This window comes from Pipistrellus hanaki (genome assembly GCF_964339955.1).
Source record: "Pipistrellus hanaki genome assembly, chromosome: 2".
In the NCBI taxonomy this organism is placed as follows: domain Eukaryota; kingdom Metazoa; phylum Chordata; class Mammalia; order Chiroptera; family Vespertilionidae; genus Pipistrellus; species Pipistrellus hanaki.
In genome coordinates, this window is record NC_140504.1 from 190,673,593 (window position 1) to 190,695,198 (window position 21,606).

General features: G+C 61.0%; 1 protein-coding gene across 3 annotated transcripts in view; it reads right to left on the reverse strand.

Annotated features, from left to right (window-relative positions):
- The window catches only part of PAX7 (paired box 7), a 94,346-nt gene extending 76,208 nt beyond the window's left edge, over positions 1 to 18,138 (reverse strand). Inside the window, exons 1-4 of one of the 3 annotated variants that reach the window (XM_084875251.1) lie at positions 17,605 to 18,138; positions 14,820 to 15,055; positions 14,097 to 14,223; positions 13,179 to 13,313 (exon numbers count right to left, since the gene is read on the reverse strand). In XM_084875251.1, the coding sequence (XP_084731377.1) occupies positions 13,179 to 13,313; positions 14,097 to 14,223; positions 14,820 to 15,055; positions 17,605 to 17,689 (583 nt within the window). In that variant the 5' untranslated portion in view covers positions 17,690 to 18,138. Of the gene's footprint in view, positions 1 to 13,178; positions 13,314 to 14,096; positions 14,227 to 14,819; positions 15,056 to 17,604 lie in introns of all 3 variants that reach the window. The other 2 variants (XM_084875250.1, XM_084875252.1) reach the window with 2 other exon arrangements.
- Between the last annotated feature and the right edge of the window lie 3,468 nt (positions 18,139 to 21,606).

Here is a 21,606-nt window from a genome sequence, read left to right on the forward strand (position 1 = left end):
GCATGCGTTGCAAAACACCTGGGCACACCCTGCAGCCCTCCTGGCTCACAGGTCTGCCCATCTCCCACACTCTGTACTCAATCCTTCTTCCGGGACTATGCCAGGGTGGCACTGCCACCCAGCCACACCACCAGTCCTCGCTGAAGCGCAGGGAGGGTACCGCCTCCCGTGACCACCCAGCAACCTGGGCAGGTAGTGCCCAGCGTCTGGGGACCAGCCAGGCCGGTCCTCCAGCAAGACCTCCCAGCCAGGAGAGAAAGTTCTCTAATCAGGGGAACAGAAGAGGAGGGGAATCATTTGTCACCAGATGAGCGATATCAGCTTATCTCTGAGGACCAGTAACCACAGCCTGGGGCTCTGATTCCAGGCATAAACACAGAGTCCTCTCCTCCTCCCACCGCCCTCCAGAGTAGCCTCCTCCGATGGGAGGTGATCCCTGTTCCTTCCTGGGACAAAGCCCTGTCTCGCCAGAGTCTCCTCTCTCTCTCAACGGGAGCTCACTGGTTTTTCTCCTCCAGCGCATACATGCTCCCAGTATTAGAGCTCCCAGGAGCCTCCTCTGCTGCATCGCCTCCAGCCCGGAACCCCAAGGTGCCGTGGAACACAGTTTGAAAACCACTGGGCTCCTCATGCCTTACCCTTGCTCACACAAAGAGGCAAGGACCAGAGAGGTTAAGTGGCTCGTCCAGAGTCACACAGCAGTTCGTGTGAAGGCCACGGCCACTGCGAGGGCCATTCACGGGAAGGACTGAATCCCAGCCCTAACCACCACCCTGTAGTGCCTTCCCTCTGGGCTTGAGTTTTCCTTGCTGCTTAAAGGACTTTGCCCAGGAGATGAACAGGCCCTTCGGAGGGCAAATCTGTGGCCTCTGTCAGGTCTCAAGATCCCAGCAGGTGACCCTAGGTGGGAACAGGGGGTGCTAGCCTGAGCCATTGTATGCCCTGGGTCTGAGGATCCAGGGTTCATGAAGGATGGGGGCGGGGAGAGGTGCTGGGGCTGAAATTGTCCAGATAGAGCAAAGGAGAGCAGCTGGGATGTGCCCATCAAGCCGCTTAGGCCAGTGGTTGGCAAACTAATTCGTCAACAGAGCCAAATGTCAACAGGACAACGACTGAAATTTCTTTGGAGAGCCAAATCTTTTAAACTTCTTCTAACGCCACTTCTTCAAAACAGACGCGCCCAGGCCGTGGCATTTTGTGGAAGAGCCACACTCAAGGGGCCAAAGAGCTGCATGTGGCTCGTGAGCCGCAGTTTGCCGACCACGGTCTTAGGGTCAAGGCCACCTATTAGGAGAGGCCCCTCCCCTCCCTATTTCCTTGGGATAGTCTCCGCGCCTCAGTTTCCCCCTCTGTGAAATGGAACTTACAAAGGGTGATAGACTGCGGGGATGGGAAAGGGCATTGGTCCCCATGGCTGCCCTCACCTCCGAACTCCTGGAAGCAAGACCAGCTTCTTTTGCTTCTCTACCAGACCAACTGCCATGCCAGTCACTTTCCCCTCTTTGGGTTCACTCATGTCACGCCCTCTGGACCTCCGCTTTCCCATCTGTGATGACCGGATGACCTGTAAGGCCTGATCCATCCTCTCTGACTCACCCTTCGGATCTCAGCCTGGAGAGGAATTCCACGGTCTCTTTCGTTGACCTTCTGGCCAGCCACAGGGTCCACACACCTGGGCATCGGGTGGGAGGAGTCTGGGAGGAGCTGCTTCCCCCCCCTCCTCCGGTCTCGGGCTGGGGCTGCTTTCTCCTTGCACCCCTCCACTCTCCCTCTGCACCCCCCCTCCCCGTCACAGCATGAGCTCCTAGCTGGTCTCCCCACACACTCCAGTGCAGTCTCTGCTCAGCCCACCACTCCCTTGCTTCTCGCTGCCCTTGGAATAAGTCCTTCACTGGGCTTAGAGCGGTACCATGGCCTGGGCTCCAGCGGTATCACCCCAGCACCGCCCACGAGAAGAACGGGTGTTGTGGGGTGGACAATGAAGAGCTAGATGCCGTCACAGTACTTCCAGGTCAGCCCTCAGGACGGAGACCGCCCCGATTTCAAGGCAATGGAGACAGCTATGGTTGGGGAGGGGATGGGATTGGGGGGGGGGGCGCGGGAGAGATGTCACAGACCCTCCTTTAAGCACCACATCGTGCTCACTCAGCTCACCAAAGCTCCTGGCTTCTCCCTGGGAGGAAATGGGGCTCATTGGACAGTGGCTGCTGCGCCCCAAGAATTGGCTGTTTCCGCTTCCTCCCCTGCCCACAGGGGCCACTTCCTCTCGGGGAAGGAAAGGCGCTGACCAGCTGCACCAGATTGAGCGCCTGGGAAGGAAAGGCGCTGACCAGCTGCACCAGATTGAGCGCCTGTCCTCACCCCACCCCACCCCAAACGTGGCCTGCAGCCCCATCACTTTCCCCTCCAATCACAGGCCCAGGGCTCCAGACGGGAACCAGCCCTGGGGGGGGGGGGGGAGAGGAGGGGGCAGGGACTGGGATTTGTCCTGCGCTTTATGAAACGCCATGGCCTCTTCCCAGAGCGCTCTGAGGTTGTGGCCCCCAGGACAGGGGCACCCAAGGCTCTGGGGCACCGCCTTCAAAGTCACCCACACCTTTCAGGCTGGGGGGGGGGGGCGCTCCACTTTCTCCTTCACCCCCACCTCCCTGCCCTCCTCTCAGGCACCTCCTTTAGAGCTTTTCCGGGCACCTCCTTTAGAGCTTTTCCGAAGAGGCGTTACTGCCGCCCAGCCGACCTCACTGATCAGGCCGCAGGTGGCCGCAGCTGGGCTGGTTCTGGAGTCTCAGCATCCCACAGAGGAGGCGGGGAAGGCCTGAGAGCCAGAGCCAGCGTGAGCCCAAGTCCCGCAGCACTGAGGGGCCCAGGAGCCTGTTCTGTGGTCTTAGCTCTCTCCTTCCCTCCACCGCCCCCTCCCAGAAAGCCACCGACGCCAGGGGCCCCCGGGAAGCGGGCGGAGTCCCCCCCCCAATCCCGCCCGCTCCCCAGCGGGCCGGCAGCTGACCCAGCAGAAGCTCAGCCGAGCAGCCCTCCGCCAGGCCGGCTTCCCCGGGGCCGGGGCCGGGCCGGGGTTTTGTTGTGGGTTTTGTGCGCCCGGTTTTGTTCGGCCGCCCCGCCCCCGCCCGGCCCCTCCCCCGCCGGCCCGGCGCGCCCGCTCTTGACTCCATCCGCTAAGTCAATAGCCGGGCGCCCCCCGCTCCCCGCCCCGCGCCGCCCCCGGTTTCTTCCCGGGATAATGGGGGCTCTTTGTGGCCTAATCAGCCTCCTGAGGGGCAGGGGCCGGCGGCGCTCCCCCCGCGGCCGTCGGGGGAAATGAAAGCGGGATTAGGCCGGCCCCGGCCCGCGGCGTCGTAAAGCGCCACCAGGCATTCGCCCCTTCAAAGCCGCTCTCGGGGGTTTGGTTACTTTATTTCTAAACTTGTTTGTATTTCTAAAGTGGCCGTGGAGGCGCGGGCGGGGCCTCCGCCGCCGGGGCGCGGGAGGGGGCGGCGGGGGGAGCCGAACACGCGGAGCCGCCTCCCCGCCCCGGACCCCCGACGGGTCTCCGCAGCGCGTTCCCGGCGCGCACGTCTTGACCCCAGGCATCGGAGGGGAAACTGAGGCTCCCGTACCGGGAGTAACCGACGCGAGGCTCCACCCTAGAACCAGCGCTCCCGGGATTCAAAGCCGCCAACGCAGCGGGGAGGGGAAGGGGCTTTTAAATGGGGGGGGGGAGGTAGCAAAGGGGCCAGCCGAGCAAGCCCACCAGCTAGCCCCACTGGGTGTCGCCTGTGCAGACCCTGGGAGGGGAAGTCCCACCCAGCACAGCATAACCTCCCCAGGGACATACAGGCAGCCCTACTGATGAAAGAAAGTTCCAGGACTTTTCTCAGAGTTCCTTCCCAGCACTTTCAATAAACCCCAGAGACTCCAAAGCAATATTTCAGAATCCTCCCCACCCGCAAAGCCCAGGGGTGCGGCGGGGATGCTGAATCCCGGATTTGCAGGCGGCTGGGACTGGGAGAAGTGGTATATATAGGCTGTGTCTCCTCCCCGCACACGTATACCGGCCGGCGGGATGGGGTGGGGTCTTTTTATGATCAGGCTTTTGACTTCCGAAGGGAGAATCCAAGCTGGAGAAGTGCAGGCGAGGAAGAAAACGGCCAGGATGAGGGGCAGGGAAGGGGTCTCCTGGGAAGTCGGAGAGCCTGCTGCCTCTGGTCCCTGGCTGTGGTGTCCTGGTGACGAGGGAGCAGGTGGGGGATGAGGCACTCTGCAGGCTTCCGCTGGGAACCAGAGAGCTCCAGAAGGTTCCTCAGGCTCCCGGGACCCCTACCAACCCCGAGGTGTCCCTCTGGAGACAAACCAGAGCTTGAATCTGATTTTCATGTCTGTGCAGCCCAGATAACTCCGGCACAGACTTCTAGGACGAGTTTCCAGGCAATCCGGGCTTGATCCCCAACCCACGATCTCCTCGCACAAGTATACACCACACACCACCCACTCACACACCTGCAAAACTTCCCTGGATGGTGTCTTCCCTCCACCTTCCCCGTCACCTAGGGTCTGGAGGTCTGAATTTGAACCCGGAGCCATCACGGTAACCTCTCCGCCTGTCACCCACTGAGGTCTGGGACCGTAGAGAAGGCTGCTGCCCACCTGTCTGAGGCTCGGCTGCTCCTGCCCCCCCCCCCAAAGGACCCCAGAAAAACTCAGGGTGTTTTCCAAGCTAGGACTTGTGCCCAGAGCCCCACCCCTTTTTCTGTCGGGTCTGGGGCCTCTTTGATCTTAGGTCTTCTTTTCGGTTTCAGACAAAGAGCGCTGTCAAGGCAAAGGCTCCAGAGACCGGAGGCCCACGCTCCTCCCTCCTAGGCTGGCCTGGACCCGAGGCCCTTCGAGGTCCCAGCCAGTGCCTGCAACTCCCCAGGTCAGGCTGGGGGCTGCCTTCCAAAGGTGCTCACACACAGACCCCCCTTCCCCCACCCCCACCCAAATACAGCATTCACAAGCACCCAAACACCGGGACAGCCTGCAGGAGGAGAACACCATACACACCCCTCCTGGGACAAGTCTGTTTGTCGTGGGCTTGTTTATTCTCTGAGTCATCCGCCTGGCTGGGAACCCAGGAAAGCAGAAACCCTCTTGTCTCCGGCATTCTTGGGCACTTAACACCATGCCTGGCACACAGTAGGCGCTCAAAACATGTTTACCGAATGCATCAAGTAATTCAACCCCGATGGAAAATTTCTTGTTTTCTCTTCCCTCCCTCCCTCCCTCTCTTGGGACAGACAAAAGGGGTCTGACCTTTGCACACTACAACCTCAGAAAAGACCCTTCCAGCAACCACTGGAGGAGGGCAGTGGGCTGGGCTGACTACTTTGGAAAGGAGGAAGCAGCAAGGACCTTTTGCTGCTTCCTCCATTGCCTCATCCTGGGCTCCTGCGTCTGGATCAGAAGCTCCCTCAAGACTATGTGTGGCCCCCTAGAAGCCTAGAGACCCCTTTCTGCTGCCTGAACAATTCTGCCTGTATGGACATGTGCGAGTGACCAGTTTCTTAGGTTTTACCCCAAAGGATAGGAATCTCTGTTTGAGTCCAATTCTGTTTTTCTTTTTTTTTTTTTAGGAGGAAACTGAGACCCAGAGAGCTTGAGTGAGGCCTGATGAGGTTGCTAGTGAGTTGGGGCACGACCGACACTGGGACTCTTACTTCCTGGGCTCACCTCAGGCACCGGGCCCCTCCAGGATCCTACTGTCCAGCACAGTTGGGTTCAAAGGGAGGGAGAGAGGGAGGGAGGGAAGGCCCACTGGAGAGGGAACTCAACGCCCAATCTCCCAGAAGCCTGGGTGTGAACCGTCCCAGCGCAGCAGGAAGCCTTGGGCTGGCCCCGTGCGGTCACCTTACCCTCACTCACCCTCCATCTGCAGCTGGGGAGTGGGGAGTGGGGAGGGTGGCCTGGGCGCCCGTCCCTCCCAAACTGACAACTTAGAAGGGGCGGTTACAAAACCCCGGAAGGAGGCGAGCCTCGCTCCTTCGGTGAAAACTGGCCTGGCCTGTTATTTAGCGACGCTCTGAATAACGGTTCCGCCCCCCCTTACCCCCAGTCCCCGCAGAGGCGGCGCGCAGGCCGGCCCTTCCGCGCCGCGGGCTGGAGCGCGGAGCGCGGGCCCCGCTCGGAGCCGGCCTCCCTCCGCCCCGCCGGCCGCTCGCTCGCTTCTAATTAAGCGGCGGGATGGCAGCGAGCCGCCGGCCGCGCTGTAATGTGATGAACTGCCTTTGTGCCCGTGTCACCCAGAGCGCTTTCCGATAAGGCGACGCCGGAGGATCAAAGGGAGGACAGCGGCCGCCCGCCTCCCACCGCCCAGCTCTGCGCCTCGCCCTCCGCCCGCCTCTCCCGCCTCTCCCGAGGGCCACCTCTCCCGCCGCGCCCGGCCCGGCCAGCCTCTCGGGGACTCTTTGTCTTCCCGGTGCCCTGGCCTCTCTCCGCCAGGCCTTTCTCGGCGCCTGCAAATGCTCTCCCCGCTCGGTCTTGCTCACTCTCACTGTGCTGGCTGGAGCTCCCTCTCCTCATGCTCTCCTCCTCCTCCTCCTCCTCCTCCTCCTCCTCCTCCTCCTCCTCCTCCTCCTCCTCCTCCTCCCTGATGCTACGGTCCACCTCTGTGCTCCCCGGCCTCTGCCTTTCCTCTCTTGGTCTCCACCAGGGTCCAGGCCCAGCGTATCCCCAGGGCCCAGGCACCCAAGTCCTGGAAAAGTCCATTAGATCGCCCCCCCGGGGCCCTGTGCACCCCACCCTCATCCCGCTGCCCAGGGGATGGCGGGGGGGAGGGGTGGGGGGGCTCCAGAGGCGCCGGGAGCGCCCTCAGGGTCTCTCCAGAGCCTCCCCTCCTCCTTCCGGAGGCTGCCGGGCAGCGCTTCCCTCTCCCCCAGCGCTGAGGTTCTAAGTGCAGCCGAGCCCCCCTTTTGCCATTGCCGTCCTTACACCCCTTCCTTTGGCTCCCGCTTCCCCTTTGCCCTCGACCCCTTCTCTTCCTCCTCCAGGCCCCTCCTCCCCTCGCACCTCTCGGGACCCTGCCCCGTGCTGCCGCCCCTTCCCCGCCACTCCGTTTGAAGTTCGGGAGAGAGCTGTTCATAGCGGCGAAGTTTTCCCCTTAGGTCACCGTTCTGCCTTGATTCGATTTGGGAAGGCGAGTTCCCTCCTCCCCCCGCGACCCAGCCGGGCAGGGCGCTCCAGCAGGTCAGAAAGCACTGACCCCACTTCCACCTTTTCCTCCTTTCAGCCCCGTTGGGGGCAGGGAAGGCTTAGGACAGCAAAACCCGAGGGGGGCGTCCTAACCCTCCAGCCCCCTCCCGCCCCGTCCCCAACGGGGCTGCCTAATCGCCTCATTAGTCTGCGGTGGGGGGCGGGAGAAGAGCTTTTTTTTTCTTCTGGAATTCATGGAATGTGCCCCCCTTTGTCTTGGCCTTCAGGGCCCCAAAGTCCCCGGAGACCCTCCCCTTGGGGGTCTCTATTCTGCACTCTGAATGGCAGGCAGGCACCGGGCACCCTCTCTTCTGGGGGCGACTCTGTCTGGCTTTAGAGCAGGCACTTCCAGGGCCAGAACGAGGGGCCCTTGTCCATTTCGTGTTTGTATCCCGGGGTTCCCAGGAGGGCTGGAGTCTCATCAGCTTTGCCCAGGATGGAGCTCTCCTTTGCTCAGCCCTCACGCCCTCGGTAAAACGATGTTTTTATATCGCATCGCTCACATATCATGTAACGTGTAATAGTGATCATTTCCAAAAATTCTTTTTTTAAAAGCCCACATAATCATCTTACTGCTTTCAGGCGATGGTTATATGTGCTTTTAAATCCTTCCATGTAAAAGCTCCTGGAAATATTTGGAAAGCTGTGAAGGAGGGGACAGGAGCGGGGGCTAATCCGGGTTTACCGCGCTGGCCGGTTTAGGACGGGGTGAGCCTGATTGCGTTATCTCTCCCCAACATTGAGACGCCCCTATTTCCCCGGCCAAGAGCTCGGAGAGCGGCCGCGGTCGCGCCTCGGGAAAATGTGTTATTAATATCTAAATAACTTCCCAGGATGGGCCGGCAAATCTCCCCTCCACTGTTCCTGGGGATGGATTCGTTTGAAGTCTTCCCCCAGCCTCTTTTCACCGTTTCTCCCTCTCTCTTCCCCTTCTTCTTCTTCTTCTTAGCCAGGCTTATTTCAAACTGGTAAATATCTAATTCCTTTCACGGCTGTGCCGGGGCGTCTTTTAGGTCCAAAGGCACCTGGAAACAGCCCGCGCCTGTGGGGTGAGCATCAACCTCGCCAGGCAGCAGGGGACCCCAGACCCCACCCTGTGGGACATGAGAAGGGGAGCACGGGGCTGTTGGAGGACCTTCGTCTGGCAGTCGAGCCCTCCCCAGCTGCGCCCTTCCCCCGGAAGGGGGCTCGCCTGGTTCCCAGTGGAGTCCCAGCGGCACCCCCCAACCTACAGCTCGGCAAGGCCCCCGCTGAGGCCCCCCTGCACCCCCAGCGCGCCAGCCTCCGAGGGCTCGTCCGGGTCTCTGGGGCGGATAATTACGCTCGGCTCGCCTGTTCGCCCCTCGTTTCAAGTTTGTTTTCTAAACGTCTATTAGATTATATTCGTCCATTCCCCCTCCAACCTTATCTCTCCCCGTCTCTTCTCCCCTGGCCCCGTCACACTCGATTTAGGCGCGAGTTTATCTGGCACACGGCGGCGGACCTGATGTGTTTGCCGCGGGTTCTGGGGCTGCCAGCGAGCGAGCGCCAGTGTTTGCCTTTGTAACAGTTATCCCATTGTTGTTCTTCTGGGTCCCCGCTCCCTCCTCCCTCTCTCCCCTTCGGCTGGGGGGGGGGGGTGGAGGAAAGAAAGGGGGCATCTTGTCTGTCCCGCCTAGACTCGCCAGGAGCAGCCGCCTCTCCGGGATCTTCCTTGCCAGCACAGCCGCCCCTCCCTCCCCTCGGCTCACCCCTTCCACCCCATCCCATCCCGCGGGCCTCAGCCTGGGGTTCCATGGAATAGCCGCCACCCAGCGCCGCGTAAAGCCGGGAATCGCCAGGCGCCCTCCCGCCTTCCCGCGCGCCCCCATTATGCGAAGCTGATCCCACTTTGAACAGCTTCAAATCCCGCCTGGACTCTGTTTGATTAGATTGCCAACCCGGGGTAATCCTTTGATTTGGTGGAGTGTCAATTACCTTTCTCTAAACATACATTTGCCGAGGAGGGGACTTGTTGGTTTAAATCAATGCGGCTTGTTTCTTGATAAATGGGCTATCTCCTCCCCTCCCCAGCTCCCTCTCCCAGGCCCCTCTCCCCCTGGGTCCCCTCCCCTCCCCTGCCCTGCCCTGCCCCGTCCTCTCCACCCGCCGGGTCAACAATGCCCCTTCCTTCCAGGTGTGAAGCCCAGGAGGGAGAGCGGCGCGGGCTGAGGGGAGCCGCGCCCCCTCCCCCCATTCATTCTCCCCCGGAGCCTAATTAAATTTGGCAGGTCCTTGTACACACAATCAGAACAGCTTCCTCCTGGGTAGCAAACGACCGAAAACCGCATTAGCAGCCGCCGCTGCTGCCAAATTAAATTGTTTCCCACCTCCTCTTACAAGTGTCTAAAACCGACACTCTCCCTCCTTCCCGAGTCTTCCCCGTCACCTCCCTCTCCGCACCTGTGAGCTCGCAGCTTTACACCCGGACTGAGGGAAAATGCAAGGAAACACAAACCTGCCTCCTCTCTCTCTCAGACACACACCTCTGCCCCCACCGAGAAGCCGGCACATTCCCGGATGGGCTTTGGCGTGGGCAACCTTCTCCCCCCTCCTCCCCAGGAAGAGGCACACTCCTCTTTTTTAATCTCGTTACTTTTCCCCTCGTTTCCTATTAATTGTCACCCTGCTGGGCGTTCTGCTTTGGAGAAAAATGTGGAGCCCCGGGTCTGATGCGGTCAGTTTCAGCCTAAGTGTGCACATTGCCAGATGCATGCTGGAGGCGTTGGTGCTATTATTGCTTATTTCTGCTATTATTATTATTATTGCTTATTTCTTCCCATGCACTCCTTCATTCCCCACAGAAGACTGGTTTGACTCTGTGCAAACGCCTCTCAAATTTCCTACAAGCGTCTCAGGTTAGGAAAATCTTGTTCTTTTTCGTGCCTCCTCAAACCCTTTCCTGGTTGGGTCCCTGGCCTGTCTGTCCCCTGGTCCTCTGGGAAAGGGCATGGAGGAGCGTCTGTCTGAGCAGATGAGGGCAGCGGACTGTCCACTCCTCTCTCCAGGTGAGCAGAGCCTGGCCGGAGCCCCTGCGCATAGCGGGTTGCACAGTCTCACAACCAACAATCCTAATAACTCAGTCTTAACAAGGATAAGAGCAAAAAAAAATATGAACAGCCTCATGAATATCAGCCCAAGGGGAGCAGGAGTGAGCTGTTCAGAGATGAAAGTGCACAGAAATAAAAGCTCAATTTAATCTGCTTTAAAACCCTTCAACTGAACGTTTGTGCTTCAAACTCCGAGAGTGAGGACTGATTGCGGATAAATAGTTTCTTACCATGCCCGGGAGCTATTACACCCCGCTCCTACACCGCTTCCCATTCAGCGGCCCCAGTTTTCATTACCAGCTCTAATAAGTCTTAACGTTATTAAATGCCAAGCGGACGGTAGGAAAATGCGGGCTCAGGGAGGGATCTCTCTTTAGCGTTTAAAGAGGAGCGCTCTTAAACCCCTTCTCCCCGGGCTCCCCGCCACGAGTGGGGCAACCCACAGCGTTTGTCAAAAGCAAGGAGCCAAAAACAAAGTTTGTGGGTGTGCACCCCTCCCCTCGCTCTGCCCATGGGGCCTCTCGGCCTCTCCCCACCTGGTTGATACGGGTGGAGGTCGGGAGGTCTTTTGGCCTCTACCTTGTCCATGAAAGGGATGTCTGGGGCCTGGGAGAGAGGTGAGTGGTTCCAGGTGGGCAGTTCACCCAGGTGCCCACGGACTGGCCCAGGTACCACACCAGGAGCTGATACGATTTATGCAGACAACTCTCATCTACAACCACACTGCACCCCCACACAGAATCCCACTGGTTCAGAATATAACCCTCACACTCCGACCCGACCCAAGGGCCCGTGGGCACAGTCACACCGACAGACACACGCGCCTACGTGGCCACCTAGCTCAGGTCGCAATGCCCACCATGCCCACTGTCACTCAAACACTGAGACCAGGCTTCTCCGAGACAGGCCCTGGGCTTTCCTTTCGTTTTTGCCACTCCACAGGCTCAGGGCCTGTGCTCTCAGCCTCCCATGGGGACTGCCAGGCTCCTCCTTCATCCCTGGAGGCCTGGGCTTCCGTCCCGCTGCAGGGAAAACCTCTATCCAGCGAACTGCCGGCCTCTCAGCTGCCTTTATAACAGCCCAGATCTGCACCCGAAGCCACTTCGGACGCCTTGGAGTCAGAGGGATTCCCCACACCACACCATCTTTCCACCCTCCTCATTTCCTTTTTTTTTTTTCTCCCTCTCCAAAGAAAGGAGTCTATTGTGCTTCCTCACAGATTGAGCTGGGCATACCCCCACCACACAGACAGACAGACAGACGGCAGACACAGCCCTAAAGTTTCTCGAAATAAAACCAAATCTCCCAGCACTTCACCCAGGGTGTCTCCCTCCCACAAGCGCTGCCTGCTGTGCAGGGTTTGGTGGGAAAGATTATTCCAGTTTTATGTCTCCCATCCCACAAAAAACGAAGCCCAGCTAAGTACCTTTCCAATACAGACAGAAATAAAGACTAGCTCCCCCCATCAGCACCCCCAGGGGTGCAGGGCTCTGGGCAACCTCCGGAGAGCCAGGGGCTGCTTGGCAGGCAGGGCCCCTCCCAGGGAAGACCCAGGCCCCTGGGCAGGCCCCGCGCAGCGGGGTGTCAGGCACAGCTCCCTCCCTTTCTTCCCTCGCCCTTTTGTCCCCGCCGGACGGGGTTCCACTTGGGGCCCTGCATGTCAATAGCCCGCTCAGTCCCTGCTCCAGCTGCTCTCACAGGGGGCTGCCTCTGCCCCGCTCCCTCCCCCTCCAACCCGGCCGGTGGGGGCTGGGCCTGGCCCGCTTTGTCTGCGAAGTTCACCTTCAAGGTTAGGAAAGGCCACTGGGCCCTGGAGAGAGACCTGCGCCAAGAGTTCCCCGGAGGCAGGAGAGGGGAGCCTCCACCAACTTCTGCCCGGAAACTCGCACACAATGTGCTCTTTGCAACTCCCTGCCCTTTCCCCAAAGCCGCTGTTTTACAGGTTCCCACGGCCACGGCCTTTCCCGCTGCCTCCCCGTGGGCGCGGGGACCTGGGGACCCGCTTCTTTTCCTGTGAGCCAGTGACTCCGGATCTTCGGCTTCTATTTCTCCCCACGCCCTCACATAAAGCAGGACACTTACTGCGCCTAAAAGACAACTTGTGTGTGTGTGTGTGGGGGGGGGGGGTCCCGAGGGACTGAGGAAGGACTACTTTCCCGGCTCCTAAAATTTCCTGTCTCAATGAACCACAGAGCCATCCCCTCTCCCGGAGGCGAAGGCGCTGGGAGGATGAACGCCTCCTCTAGCTCTCCTCCAGGAAAGTCAGGGTGCTGGTTAGACTCCAGTCCGCCCGGAGGCCACACCTACAGCACCCCAATCCCTCTCCTTTCCTGGGATCCTGCTCCCCGCTCCTAGCTCCGCCAGAGGAGAGCCCCTGAGCAGGTCTCCCCTCTGCCGCCCCACTCCTCGCCACCGCTATTGGGGGCCTGGCAGCTGCATCAGGAGGGAGGCAGCGGCCCACGCAGCCCTCACTAATTTTTATTGATTGCGGCGGTCAGTCAGCTGTCAGGCGGGGTTTCAAGGGACCGTTTAGAGAGCGTGTGTGGGGCTGGTTAACAAATTCATTTAGGGAGCCTCAGGCCAGCTCCTCCTTCCTCGCCCCCCACCCCCATCCCTGCCCCAAGTTTCCTATAAATAATAGATCGACCAGCCAAACCCAGTAACCTGCAGCCCAGCTCCCCGGCCACCGGCCCCGCACCAGGCCCGAACACACCACCGAGGGGGCGCCTTCCCACACCCCAAGAGGCTCCTGGCTGCTCCGGAGTCGCGAGTTCTCCCCGAAGTTCTGCCCGCCAGTCCCAGGCGCAGAAGCGACGCGCAATAGAGTCACCCTGGCCCCGCAGCCAGCTTGCGGAGCAGCGGGGCCCCGCGTGGCCGCCGGAGGGTCCCTACCTTTGTCACCCAGGATGCCGTCGATGCTGTGCTTGGCTTTCTTCTCCCCATCCTCTTCCTTCTTGTCCCCGTCGTCATCCTCCTCTTTCTTCCCGAACTTGATTCTGAGCACGCGGCTAATCGAACTCACTAAACCTCAGAAAGTCAAAGGCAACAGAGCGAGTATAAGTTGTTGGGGCGAGGGCCCGCAGGCCGCCTGGGCCCTTGAGAGAAAGTCCTGAAGCCCCTTCCCCCTAATACTCTGTCCCGGGATTCACCCCCACAGGTCACATTTACACGAGGAGAGAGGCCCCCGTGGGCAGGCCTGGCGCACACGGGGGCACGCACTCAGTGGCAAGACTGGCAGACACAGCCAACTGTGTGTTCCTGCCCTAGATGCATCCTCACCCTCACCTGTGCCTTTCACGTTACCTACTGGGGTGCACTCACACCCACACCCCCTTCCCCAGGACACCCCTGGAGGCAGGCCCATAGCCCTGGCTGTTGCAGCCACCTGCAGGTGTGACCCCCCCTGCCTGCACCAGGGCCCGTGCACGCACTCCCTGCAGGCAGCCTGGCACAGGACCACAGGACGGGGCCTCCCATTGGGGACCCACTGATGGCTGGTGGCAGCAGCAGAACAGACACCAGTGACTGCAAGAAGGGGGTCCAGGAGCTCAAGGAGATCAAACCTCCTGGGACAGCCCTGTCTCCGGGCCACTTTCTAGGGAAATGCCAGGAGCGTTTCTGCCTCTTCTTTTCTCCCTCCCCCCATCTCCCTTTCTTCTTTCTCCTTCATCTATCTCCTGTGTCCTCACTGTCTCTCTGCTCCTGTTCCCTCCTGACTTTTCTCCAAGTTCCCCACCACCTGTCAGCGCCCCCACACTCCGCCCAGACCCCCAGCGCCCCGCAGTCCCGCTGGCTCAGCTGCCTTCTCACCTGAGGGCACGGTGCTGCGGTCGCAGTGCCCGTCCTTCAGCAGCCGGTCCCGGATCTCCCAGCTGAACATGCCCGGGTTCTCCCGCTTGTACTCCTCAATCTTCTTCTCCACGTCCGGGGTCGCCACCTGCTTCAGAGGTGGAGGTGGGGGAGCAGGAGTGGGGAGACGGGGTGGGGGGAGGGAGAGACTTTTAATATCAACTTCCGGAGAGCCCCAGGCCGGCCGGTGGCTCTGGTAGGCATGCCCTCCTCCCGAAATGGGCTTTGTATCTCTTCAAGGAACCCGTCTGGCTCCGAGGAAGGCAGTGTGTGTATGTGGGGTGTGTGTATGTGGGGTGTGTGTGTGGAGGGAGAGGGTAGAGATAATGAACTAGAAACCTCCCAGGACCCACAGATCCCCCTCCTCACTATTTCAGACAACACTGAGGGGGACCCTGTCCCTGGTCTGGGATGGTGACAGGGGGTCAGGACAGATGTAGGGACAGCCCGGGAATGACTACCTGGCCTCAGAGTCCCAGGCCACCCAGACCCCCGTTTTCCCATTCCTGTGAAATTCAAACAATGGGGAGGAATAGCTGGGGGTGAGGACTGTATTTTCCATACGAAGCCATAGTCTCACCCGGATGGCACAGCATGGTGACAGGGGCCAGGAACCCCCCACCACCACCACCACCACCGCGGGAAGGAAGGCCTCCGGCCGGCCGTTCTAGGGCAGACACTCACTCTGGGCTTGCTGCCGCCAATGGCCCCGGGCCGGATGGAGCCGGTCTCCTGGTAGCGGCAGAGGATCTTGGACACGCAGCCATGGGACACGCGCAGCTGGCGGGAGATGACGCAGGGCCGGATGCCGTGGTGGGCCATCTCCACGATCTTGTGGCGGATGTGGTTGGGCAGGGGGCGCCCATTGATGAAGACCCCGCCGAGCTGGTTGACCCGGCCCTGGCCCAGCGGAGTGGACACTGGGGAAGGGAGGGGAGGAGAGAGAGGGGTGCAGGGTGAGGGTGGGGAGGAGGCCCAGGCTGCGCCCCTTGGCTCCAGTTTTCCTGGAGCCCCAAGACCTCTGACAGCGCTGAGCTCCCCACGTTCCTTAGTTGGGAGCTGTGGCAGGTCAGTGATCAGAAAGAAAAGTCCTGAAGTGGAGGGAGGGTCCTGCAGGGACAGAGGGGGTCACAGCTGGCTGCCCGAGGCCCCGGTGCAGTCAGCCCCCAGTCCTGCCACTCTTAGTGGAAGGACTGGAACCTCTGAGGAGGGCAGGGAGAGAGAGGGAGCCTGGGGGCTCTGGGACCAATGGCTCTCTGGCCCCCAGGGTGCAGCTTGGGCAGCGGGTTTTCCTGGCAGGACCCGGGAGGCAAGATGTGGCCCATCCGGCCAGCTCCTCGCTCCAAGAGGTCAAGGGGCTTCAGTGTGTCGGGGCCAGAGGGTCTGGTGGATGGCTAGTGTTGACAGCCCCATTTAGCCGCCACCCTAATGGGACAGGTGAGGACAGGTGATGCGATACCATCCCCCCTGCCTCTGGGGGCACCGGGCAGTGCCTCAGGGACGCTTCTTGCTTCTAACCTCTCGCCAAGGTCTAATTTCGTTTTGGGACGATTGGGGATCTCCAGGCTCCGTGTGGGCAGGCAGTCTCCTACAGGAAATACCTGCTTGGGCCCAGAAATGCTGGACCGGGCTTGCGGGCTCCAGCTCCGGGAGGTGGCACCCAGAGGGCCTGGGTCCCTGGGGGTGGGGGCCACTTTGGGAACCAGGAGGACGGGCCCTCCCTCCGGGTGTGCGCTGGGGAGGGAACCGCTGCGCCTGGAAGCCTTCATGCAAAGTCTACACAGTTTGCTCGGAAGGTTGGGGGACCCCCGCCGGTACACTAATCCGGCCTCGATCCCCCCAATTTGGGGACTTGGCGGCTGCGGAGATCCGGCAGATTAGAACGATTTCACAGCCGCCGCGGCGGAGGGAGCGGAGGAATAATTGGAAGGGAGGAGGCGAGGAGAGGCTCCGGCTGCCGCGCGGTGCCTGCCGCCTCCCCCCTCGCTCCGGCGGTCCCCCCACCCCTCTCTTTGCAAAAAGTGGGTGTCTGAAGCCACCCTCGGATTTAATCAGGAATCGTGCGTCGCCTAGCCAGAGTCCCTCGGTCTCCGCGGCGGGATATGCCATTCGCGCTGGAGGGCCCTTGAGCGCCCAACTTTATATTCAAGAGCCTCTTGAGCGCCCGGCGCCCAGCGCTCCTCAGTATTCTCCGTCATGTTGGGCAAATATTGTCCTAATCCGCCGCGCGTCCCGGCCGCCGCTTCTCCCCGCATTCGCCACGGGCGAGCGCGCGGCAAATCCCCGGGCCCGGCGCCCTCCGCCCGCCGGCCGCTCGCGCGCACTTGATCACGGAGCCGCTCTCCTCGCCGCCGGCGTCCAATTCCGAGGCTCCGGCCGCCGTCTCGCTGCCGGAGGGGACCCCCTCCCCTCTCTCCTTCTCCCCGATCGCAGGCTGCCCGCCCGCCCATCGCCGCCCGGCCTGCCTCTCCCAGCCGCACGCACCAGGGGCCTTTAGAATCACAAGAAGAGTGATTAAAAAATAAAAGCCGCCCCTCTCCGTGACACCCTGGGCTACCTACCCCCGGGAGCGGAATGACTTCCCAGTGGACAGGTTGAAGACCTTCCATTCGTTAAAAAGAAAAGAAAAGAAAAAACAAAACAAAACAAAACAAAAACAAAAACAAAACGAAGACATAGGAAAGGGTCTGGGCGGCGCGTCCTCTGCGCTCTCCCCGGCCGGCGGGGAACCGGCTCCGTCCTCTCTGCTCACCCCGGCGTTGATGTTGGGGAGGACACATCACAAAATGAACGCTCCCCCTGGTCTGCACACCGCGGGGCCTTCTGAAGGTTCTCTCCCGGGAGACTTCCAGAGTCCCCAAGCCCGAGCGAAAAGTTTGGCGGGGAGCGGGGGGCGGGAATCCGTTACTAGGTATCGTTCCTAATGAGTTTGTTGCAGACCCCAACGCAGGAGAGAGTTGCTTTGGCAGAAGCGGATCGCCTTCCCCATTTTTAGATATTAAAATAGCACGCACGCTGGTATTTCGGAATAAAAGGGATAGGGAGACAATCCGGAGAGGAAAAAGAAACATTTTAAAACCAGGGTAGGACGCCCGTAGCCTTGGGACGCAGAGAGCCAGGGCACACAGGAGGAGGGGGGAGGGGGGGGAAAGAATCCGAAAACAGAGGGAAGAACGGCAATTTCCCGGGACCTGACATTTACCCGGATCCCCCGTCGACCGGGTCAGCTCTTCGGGGAAAGGCAGGAGCCTCCGACCCTGGAAACTGGGGCCGATGGGGAGTGAAACCAACGCACAACCCGATGAGGGTCGATCCCAGGAACTCCCTGGGTCTGGCGCCCGGACTTGGACCCAGAAGGGAAGGGGACCCCGGTGCTGCCGCCGCCACCCCTCCCTGGAGACGGCCACCTCTCCCTCCGGGGACCTGGCGTTCCCGGCGGCGGAGCGAGGCCGGGCACCCCGCGCCTTACCTTCCAGCGGGAAGCCGGTGCGGGGGTAGCTCTGCCCGGGCGCCGGCCGCATCATCCTGGGCACCGCGCCGGGGAGGCCCGCCATGGCCGCGCCGGGGACGGACGGCTCCGCGGCCGGCAAAATAGGCGCGTCCCGTCCTCTCTCTTCACCCTTGCTGCTGCGATCGCTTTCTTCCCTTCTTTTTTTTTCTTCTTCTTTTCTTAACCTCTTCCCGCTCCCCTACCCACAGGCTCTGCCCGCCCCCCCGCCCCGTACCCCCGGCCGCAGCCTCCGAGCCCAGCAGCAGGGGAGGGGGGAGCGGCGGTGGGGGCGGAGGTGGCGCGGGGAGGAGGGAAGGTGGCGACGAGGAAGTTCAGACAAACAAACACGCCAGCCAAGCCCAAGTCCGCTGCTGCCCCTCCGCTCCGCCGGGGAGGCTGTGCGGGCGGACGCTCCGGGCGGACCGGCCCCCGGCCTGGCGCTGGGACTGGCGAGCGCCGCGCTCCCGCGCTCCCGGCCAAAGTTTCTGAGCCGGGAGGCTGCGGAGCGGATCCTTTCCCGTATTTATTTATATATTTATTCTCTCGTCCTCCCTCCCTCCCCCCCTCCTCCGCTCCGCACTGGTCTCCACGCCTTTCTCCGGACCACACTCCTGCGCCCTTACGCGCCGGCTCTCACCCCCGCCCCCGGGGCGCGCGGGGAGGGGAGAAGGTGCCTCGGGGGGTTCGGGGCCCGAGGGGAGGCGACGGGGGATGCCGAGGGGGCGAGCGGTGCTCTGGGTAAGTTGTGCAAAGTGCTCCGCTGGAGTACGAGCAGGAGGAGGAGGAGGAGGAGGAGGCCGCTCGCGGGAGATCTGATAGGTTCCGACTCTTCTTTTATTGATGAGGAGGGAAGGGAGTCAGAACCAATAACGAAAAGAAGTTGCCAACCAATTTTTTGTCCCCTATTTTCTAATCCCAGACTCGACCTGGTGTTGGGGGGAGAATTGGAACTGCCCGGTAAAACCCAGGGAGCAAAGGCCAGGGGATTGGATTGCGGGGGGGGGGGGGGGGGGAGAGGGGGTTAACTTTGTCCCAGCGTCTCCTTTGGACGGATGGGTGGCCCCGCGGAGTGTCCCCCCCCCACACCCCCCGCGCCCACGGCCCTCGTCCCCGGGCTGGCGGCTGCAGGGAATGTCTGCCTCGGCTCCTCGGGATGCTCTCTCTCTCTCTCTCTCTCTCTCTCTCTCTCTCTCTCTCTCTCGCCTCCAGGGTCAGCGGCCTCTGCATTCACATCTCCGTTTTCTCACTCGCACACGGAATTTTCCGCGCGTGGGGCCGAGGGTGAGGGCAAGGGAGCGATTTACGACTTTCTCTGGAATCGAGTCAGCTCTGAGAGTGACCGGGCAGGGCCTGGTGCTTAAAAACAGGGGTCTGTAGGGTGTCAGGGACGCCCCCCTCTGCCATCGCCCCACCCCCCCATCATGCCCTCATCCCTGGCGCAGCTCCGCGGGTTAAAACCCTCATCCTCTCCGCCTCCCAGGCCACACCCAGCACTCATTTGCAGCAGGTAGTCGGTTCCCTGAGGCTGAACCCCAAAGGGGTGCCGTGCCCAGGATCTGGGGGTCCAAAGGGGCGGGAGGGAGGGACGGGGCGAGTCAGCACTTGGTCCCACCCCAGCTCAGTGTTTGGAGGGGACACGCCCCAATGGCGCGGTCAGGGTGGGGGTGGGGTGGTCAGAGAGGCCCTGATATTCTGGCGCTCCTGGGCCTGAGCGACTAGCTGCCCCGGCCCGATGGACGCTGAGTCCTGGGGGCGAACCGCCCTCCCAGCGGGGCAGGACGCCGCGGCCGCGGGCCTTTTGTCTCCCCCGGGAGAGTGTCTCCAGCTCAGCGCTGGCGGCGAAATACAATAAAATAAACCAGCCCGCCCCGCCCGCCCTCTCCGGAGCGGGGTCAGCCTCCTCGTGGCCTGGGGGCTTTCCTCAGGCTGCCCCCTGTGCCCGCTCCTCCGCTTCCTCACCTGTGACCTCTGCCCTCTCAGCATGTGACCCCCCCATGTGGCTCTCAGGCCTCTGGGAATGGAGCCCATGGAAAGGTATGAAGCCACCGCTCCGGGCCCCCAGAATTGAAAAGGGGGACCCAGGGTGCCTTGTCCAGACGGGGTGCCCGCTGCCCGAGTCACAGGGGTTTTCAGGTTCCGTTCTTTGTTGGCAGCACCACTCCACTATGGAGTGATGGAGGGCCACTCCTGCCCCGGAGAGACTAGGCCTGTGTGTGTGTGGTGTGTGTGTGGTGTGTGTGTATGCCTGTGTGGTGTGTGTGTATGATGTGTGTGTATGTAGTGTGTGTGTGTGGTGGTGTGTGTGTGAGGTGCGTGTTTGTGGGGGGTGATGTGTGTGTGGTGTGTGTGTGTGGTGTGTGTGTATATATGTGTGTGATGTGTGTGGTGTGTGTGTATGATGTGTGTGTATGTAGTGTGTGTGTTTGTGGGGGGGTGATGTGTGTGTGGTGTGTGTGGTGTGTGTATGTGATGTGTGTGTATGTGTGTGTGGTCTGTGTGTGTGTGTGGTGTGTGTGTGTGTGTGTGTGTGTGTGGTGTGTGTGGTGTGTGTGTGTGTGGTGTGTGTGTGTGTGGTGTGTGGTGTGTGTGTGTGATGTGTGTGTGTGGTGTGTGTGTGGTGTGTGGTGTGTGTGTGGTGTGTGTGTGCGGTGTGTGTGTGCGGTGTGTGTGTGGTGTGTGGTGTGTGTGTGTGTGGTGTGTGTGTGTGTGGTGTGTGGTGTGTGTGTGTGTGTGTGTGGTGTGTGGTGTGTGTGTGTGGTGTGTGTGTGTGTGTGTGTGTGTGTGTGTGTGTGGTGTGTGGGTGGTGTGTGTATGTGATGTGTGTGTATGTGTGTGTGGTCTGTGTGTGTGTGTGGTGTGTGTGTGTGTGGTGTGTGTGTGGTGTGTGTGGTGTGTGTGTGTGTGTGGTGTGTGTGTGTGTGGTGTGTGTGTGTGTGTGTGATGTGTGTGTGTGGTGTGTGTGTGGTGTGGGGTGTGTGTGTGTGGTGTGTGTGTGTGGTGTGTGTATGTGTGTGTGTGTGGTGTGTGTGGTGTGTGGTGTGTGTGTGTGGTGTGTGTGTGTGTCTGGGAAAGATGAGGTAGACTTCACATCTCATCCTGCTGGAGGCTCAGGCCTGTCTGGACCCCCAGAGGTGGCTCTCCATGGCATGTGCATGCATATGCATGCAGCTATACACATACATATGTTACATATATTGTTCACTCACTCATTTATTCACTCATCACTGATCTCCCTCTGGGCGCAGAAGGATTCAGGCGCCCCTGCTCCGTCCCTGGGGGTGGCGGCCAGGGTGGCTGTGTAGGCGGTGAGCATGCAGCGCTGCTGGAGGCTGTGGCCAGGGGGAGGGCCTGTGTGTATAAGCGAGCATCTGTGTCCGTGTTTATGTCTTGGCGTCTCTCCCATGTTGCCTTAGTGTAGCTCCCTCGCTGTCCAGAGGTGTAAGTGGTGTTTGGAGAAAGGAGCCTGGAGTGAACCTGGTGCGGAGGCCAGAATACCGTCCCTCCTCTCCGCCTTGGCACTGGGCCCCTCTCCCAACGGGGTGGGGCGAGCCTACAGCAGGACCCCGGGGTTCCGGGCCCACAGCTGGGCAAGCAGAGCCACTTAACCCTTGGCACGGCTCCTGCCTCCCTGGCAGCCCACTCGGAGTGGCGGGTCCAGTAGCAAGGAGCCTGCCCCCCCCCCTTAGCCTGCTCCCCCAGACCCCACGCTGGTGGGCCAGCCCTGCCTGGTCACAGCCTGGGGATTCCGTGGGCTCCCGAGGGGCAGGTGCCAGGCGGAGGGGAGTGTGTGTCGGAATGAGCGTGGCTGGTCTCGCCTGCTGGAGACCAATTTCACAAATGATTTTTGCAACAATTAAGAAGTGTGGCGGGGTGAAATGGCGATTTCACATCCAGCAGGGGAAAGGGGGTTCACCTGGGAGCGGGGGCGGCTTCGGCTGGAGTTTCCCCCTCCTCTCAGTTCCCCTCGCTCACCTGCTTGCC